This window comes from Myotis brandtii, unplaced genomic scaffold (genome assembly GCF_000412655.1).
Source record: "Myotis brandtii unplaced genomic scaffold, ASM41265v1 scaffold1882, whole genome shotgun sequence".
NCBI classification, from domain to species: Eukaryota; Metazoa; Chordata; class Mammalia; order Chiroptera; family Vespertilionidae; genus Myotis; species Myotis brandtii.
The window spans coordinates 92,108-97,898 of NW_005356994.1; the positions used below are offsets into that span (position 1 = coordinate 92,108).

At 57.6% G+C, this 5,791-nt stretch overlaps 2 protein-coding genes across 2 annotated transcripts; both read right to left on the reverse strand.

Annotated features, from left to right (window-relative positions):
* Positions 1 to 279: 279 nt before the first annotated feature.
* Positions 280 to 1,205, reverse strand: LOC106725799 (keratin-associated protein 5-1-like). Its single transcript, XM_014538287.1, has 2 exons — positions 431 to 1,205; positions 280 to 311 (listed from the first exon to the last, which is right to left on the reverse strand). Exons 1-2 carry the CDS (start codon positions 1,203 to 1,205, stop codon positions 280 to 282), a joined length of 807 nt encoding a protein of 268 aa, XP_014393773.1.
* LOC102247243 (keratin-associated protein 5-5-like) lies at positions 1,202 to 2,143 on the reverse strand. The gene has a single exon (XM_005864569.1). The coding sequence runs from the start codon at positions 2,141 to 2,143 to the stop codon at positions 1,202 to 1,204; it is 942 nt and encodes a 313-aa protein (XP_005864631.1).
* Positions 2,144 to 5,791: the final 3,648 nt, after the last annotated feature.

Here is a 5,791-nt window from a genome sequence, read left to right on the forward strand (position 1 = left end):
GCGTGTGAACGCGCAGGGGAGATGCAGGGAGGCGGCTGCAGGCTGCTACTTCCCGCCGCCTCTCCCTGTGGACGTTCCCATTTCTCCAGCGTCAGTGTTTGAGGACGGAATGTCCAGCTCGAGGCCCCTCTGGGAGCAGGACTCCAACAGGCGCGGCTGTGGCTGGAGACCTTGCCCTTGGCCAGCCCCCCCTCCTCCCAGGCCCGGCGCCCCCTCCTCCTGGGCCTGGCCCCCCACAGCCCGTCTTCCTGTGCCCTGAGGACGGGCACTGATTCACACTCACAGCGGGAAGGACCCTGGTACCACGAGAACTGAGAGCCGGGAATTCTGTCAGGACAAAAGCCAGGCGTGTTGCCATCGATGTTACTAGGTGTGCACGCCTGTTCTCTGAGTAGCCTGGCTGGTGTGTGCTGGGTTCTGGGGCACTCACCCCCACGAGTCCTGTCAGTGGGTCTGCTGGCAACCCCAGCAAGAAGGTGCCCGCACACACAGCGGCACACACAGCAGTTCACGCAGCGGCACATGCAGCGGCACACACAGCGGTTCATGCAGCGGCACACGCAGCGGCACACACAGCGGTTCATGCAGCGGCACACGCAGCGGCACACGCAGTGGCACACACAGGGGCACACACAGCGGTTCACGCAGCAGCACACGCAGGGGCACACACAGCAGTTCATGCAGCGGCACACGCAGGGGCACACGCAGCGGCACACACAGCGGCACACACAGCGGTTCATGCAGCGGCACACACAGGGCCACATGCAGCGGTTCACGCAGCGGCACACGCAGGGGCACACGCAGCGGCACACACAGTGGTTCATGCAGCGGCACATGCAGCGGCACACGCAGTGGCACACACAGGGGCACACACAGCAGTTCATGCAGCGGCACACGCAGGGGCACACGCAGCGGCACACACAGTGGTTCATGCAGCGGCACACGCAGCGGCACACGCAGTGGCACACACAGGGGCACACACAGCTCATGCAGCGGCACACGCAGCGGCACACACAGCGGTTCATGCAGCGGCACACGCAGCGGCACACACAGCGGTTCATGCAGCGGCACACGCAGCGGCACACACAGCGGTTCATGCAGCGGCACACGCAGCGGCACACACAGCGGTTCATGCAGCGGCACACGCAGCGGCACACACAGCGGTTCATGCAGCGGCACACGCAGCGGCACACACAGCGGTTCATGCAGCGGCACACACAGGGCCACATGCAGCGGCACACGCAGTGGCACACGCAGTGGCACGGCAGCGGCACACACAGCAGTTCATGCAGCGGCACATGCAGTGGCACACACAGCGGCACACACAGCGGTTCATGCAGCGGCACACGCAGCGGCACACGCAGGGGCACACACAGCGGTTCATGCAGCGGCACTCGCAGCAGCACACACAGCAGTTCATGCAGCGGCACACGCATGGGCACACACAGCGGCACACACAGCGGTTCATGCAGCGGTTCATGCAGCGGCACTCGCAGCAGCACACACAGCAGTTCATGCAGCGGCACACGCAGGGGCACACACAGCGGCACACACAGCGGCACACACAGCGGTTCATGCAGCGGCACTCGCAGCAGCACACACAGCAGTTCATGCAGCGGCACACGCAGGGGCACACACAGCGGCACACACAGCGGCACACACAGCGGTTCATGCAGCGGCACTCGCAGCAGCACACACAGCAGTTCATGCAGCGGCACACGCAGGGGCACACACAGCGGCACACACAGCGGCACACACAGCGGTTCATGCAGCGGCACTCGCAGCAGCACACACAGCAGTTCATGCAGCGGCACACGCAGGGGCACACACAGCGGCACACACAGCGGCACACACAGCGGTTCATGCAGCGGCACTCGCAGCAGCACACACAGCAGTTCATGCAGCGGCACACGCAGGGGCACACACAGCGGCACACACAGCGGCACACACAGCGGTTCATGCAGCGGCACTCGCACAGGGGCACACGCAGGGGCACACGCAGGGGCACACGCAGCGGTTCACGCAGCAGCACACGCAGGGTCACACGCAGCGGTTCACGCAGTGGCACACGCAGGGGCACACAACACGCAGGCGGGAAAGGCAGCCGCGGGCGTTCAGGGCTGTGTCCAGGACAGACCGCCATTCTGCCATCAGAGGCCCTCTGAACGCCGCACCCTCTTTATTGTTCTTGAATTGCAGTCCTTGGGTTTAACCTTTTAACACTGACATCCACCTGTTCTGTGCCCCTGGCAGGAAGAGAGGTGAGGCTCAGGGCGGCCACACAGCCGTGCAGGTGACCCCGGCCGGGACACAGCGATGGGGCAGGTGCAGCCGTTCAGGAGGGAGCGGCCACGCCATGCCGCTGGGGCTGGGGTTACTTTCATAATCAAAATAGTGAGGACATGTGATCGCTTTTCTCTGCCTGGAAGTTAAAAATCAGAAATGCTCCCTGCAAAATGCTTTCCCTGTAGCCCCAGTGGGGAGTGTTGCTTCCATGAAAAGAATGGATGAGGGCCTGTTGCTAGTCAGGCCAGGCCTCGAGTCAGGCTGGGCTCCCGCCTCACCAAGTTCTCTTCTCGCCAGGACCATCCGGCCTGTGGGGGAGCGAGTGATAATGTTCCATGTAAGCACATTGCAAATCTGGTGCAGTAACATAGGCTGTACCTACATACACATGTCTATGCCATCTATTCCCCTATTGGATTTAGATATTTCATCACAGGATACTTATTTTTCTAAGTGATGGGGGTAGGAACCTACCTGTTTTCTCTCAGATGGTTCAGTTGTTCAGATAAATAAACTGGACCACAGTTGTGTGTCTCCTTTGCTGCATGTGACTTCGTTAGTCTGGCCTCTGTTCTTGCTCCTGACATTTTTCCGCTCCCGTCCCAGATGCTGCACGTCTGCAGCGTCACACAGCATCTCAGAGCCAGTGGGGAGCTCCTCTCTGTTCTTTTTATTGATTGCAGAGGGGAAGGGAGCGGGGAGAGAGATGAAGCATCAATGATGAGAGGGAATCATCTCACGTCCCCTCCTGGGGATGGAGCCCGCAACTGGGGCCTGTATCCTGATCGGGAATCGAACTGTCCTCCTGGCTCATAGGTCGACACTCAACCACTGAGCCACGCCGGCCAGTTACTCCTTTTCTTATTATTTTTCACAACATCTTGACTATTCTGGACTATTTAATCTCTAGCTAAACTTTTAAATCACTTTGATACCATTGGACATAGTAAGTTTTCTGTTTCAGTAATATAGTATATATCACTGTTAATCCAAGATTTCTACAATGTTACTTGAAAAAATTGTAGAATTTATTCCTAGATGTTTATAACGGAGCTAGCTGGTGAGTGAGATGTTGGTGGCAACTCATTTTGTTACCTGGGTAGGGCTATCACATGGGGGCTTTGTTATTGCAGCATCTCGGAGGCTGTTTCCCGATGCGATTTCCCACAGGCAGCACCTGTCCTGGGGGGGCAGCGCCTGCCCGGCCCCATGCGGCCTGGGGGTGCAGTGCCCAGCCTGGGGCATGGGGCTTCCTTCCTGCTGGGGGAGTGAGTATATGTGGAAAGACTCCTGGCCAGGCAGTTGGATAACATCCACTTTAAAGCAAAGTAGCCGCTAATTGAAAATAAATTAGGACGTTGGCATTGCATCCCCACAGGGGCGGCGCTCACGCGAGGTTCTGAGAAAACGGTTTCCCGGGGTCCCGAGAGGCGCTGGCGGAGCTGTCCCTGTGGCTCGCACCCGGCGAGGTGGGTCTTATGAACCCAGGTGACACCAACGCGAGTGGTACACGCGGTGTCTCCTCCCTGTGGGGGCGCGGGAGTGAGGCGTCCAGCTCATCCGTGGGGGGTGGTAACCATGCTCCTTGTCGCCACAGTAAGTAGCCGTGAAGGCTTCGAAGGCTCACATTGTTCTTTGCTGTGTGAGGCCATTTCATCTCATAAACCCTGTGAGATGGGGAGGTGCTGGGCGGCCCTCCCTTCAGTGAGGACACTGAGGTCACCGAGGTCATGTGCGACGCAGTAGGTCAGGGCCCGGCCGGTCCCCGAGGCTGTCCACTGTGCATGTGCCCCAAGCCCAGGGCCTCCTCCTGTGAGGGGACAGCCCGCCCGCCACGCCTCTGGGGCCTCCCCTGCTGGGCGTGGGCATGGCTGGCACCTCACATGCCTGAGGCTGCGACCCCAGGCCCGGGCAGAAGTCACCCGTCCTCTCAGCGCGCCTGCCCACGCCAGCCGAGGACTGTCCGGTGTCAGAACCAATCACGACAAATGTCTGAAAGGGGGTTTGGTGTGAGCAACCAAAGCTCCTGCTCCCTGCTCTGTCGCTGTGACTACTGGATGCTCATAAAAATGTGCCCTTTTTTGTGAGTTTTAGGAAACTTTCCATAACAATCATATTTTTAATTGTGAGAACTCCTTGGATATTGTTTTCTTTCCCAAACACCCTTTTCTGCTGGTGAGGACAGGACCTGGGGCGGAGAAGGGACATCATTGGGGATATTAATGGACTAACTGAACCTAAAACAGTCTGGGGTTTGTTGTTGTTTTGATTTTTAAAGAATTCCATTGGATGTCCTATGATGTCAGGCCCAAAGAAATCAATATTTTTCTTCTAAATTCTTAAAATCAAAACCTCCTGAGGAGAAAAGTTCAGTCTTTTCCTGTATGTGTTTATTCATTTAGTTATGTACTGAGTACTTCAGACTTTTTTGAGATCTTGTTCTAAAATCCCCATCCCCTCTCTTCTTTTCCACTCTTATCCTGACCAAACCTTGTCACATGACTACTTTTTCCCAAATTCATCATCAGGTCCATATCCAACCCATGCAGTCTAAGCCACTCCACACGGCAAGGCCCTGGGGTCAGGCCCAAGGAGTGCGTTCCTAGTTGAGGAATGACAGTGAGGAGGAGGACGGTGAGGAGGAGGATGGTGAGGAGGAGGAGGATGGCGAGGAGAAGGAGGATGGCGAGGAGGAGGATGGTGAGGAGGAGGAGGATGGCGAGGAGAAGGAGGATGGCGAGGAGGAGGATGGTGAGGAGGAGGAGGATGGCGAGGAGAAGGAGGATGGCGAGGAGGAGGATGGTGAGGAGGAGGAGGATGGCGAGGAGAAGGAGGATGGCGAGGAGGAGGATGGTGAGGAGGAGGAGGATGGCGAGGAGGAGGAGGATGGGGAGGAGGAGGATGATGATGAGGAGGAGGATGGCGAGGAGGAGGACGGTGAGGAGGAGGAGGATGAGGAGGAGGATGGTGAGGAGGAGGAGGATGGTGAGGAGGAGGAGGATGGTGAGGAGGAGGATGATGATGAGCAGGAGGATGGCGAGGAGGAGGACGGTGAGGAGGAGGAGGATGACAAGGATGGGGCCTCCTCGTGGGGTTAACGAGGCTCTGATAAACTGTACTTGGAATATAGAGAACGTCTGACCTAAAAATCAGCGATCAAAGTGAAGTGAGAAAATGCTTTTTCTGTGAAATCCCCGAAGTCCTCGTTAGACAAGGAGAAGCACCAGGTCCCACACCCACTTGTCCCTTTTCTCGGACCAAGTGCCAGGGTTTAACGCAGCACCTTGCGCGTCCAAACTGTGGCTGGATGGGACCTGGGATGGGACGATGTCACGTGAAAATGTTTCTGAGTCTCCCATCAAAGCCACTCTCTGAGCTCTCACAGCGCCAGGGTCAGGACACGTCCCGCAGCCTGGAAGGCCTTCCTGACCAGCTTCCACATGCACCTTGGAGTTCAGCACAGGCAGGACTGCCCTCTTCCCTTTAATTGTCAAATAAAAAACGA

Coding starts and splice junctions, on each gene's coding strand:
- LOC106725799 (XM_014538287.1), bottom strand. CDS start 1,205: ATGAACCGCTGTGTGTGCCGCTGCGTGTGCCGCTGCATGAACCGCTGT. Junction 312..430: donor CACTGACAGGACTCGTGGGG/GTGAGTGCCCCA, acceptor CCCGGCTCTCAG/TTCTCGTGGTACCAGGGTCC.
- LOC102247243 (XM_005864569.1), bottom strand. CDS start 2,143: ATGGCGGTCTGTCCTGGACACAGCCCTGAACGCCCGCGGCTGCCTTTC.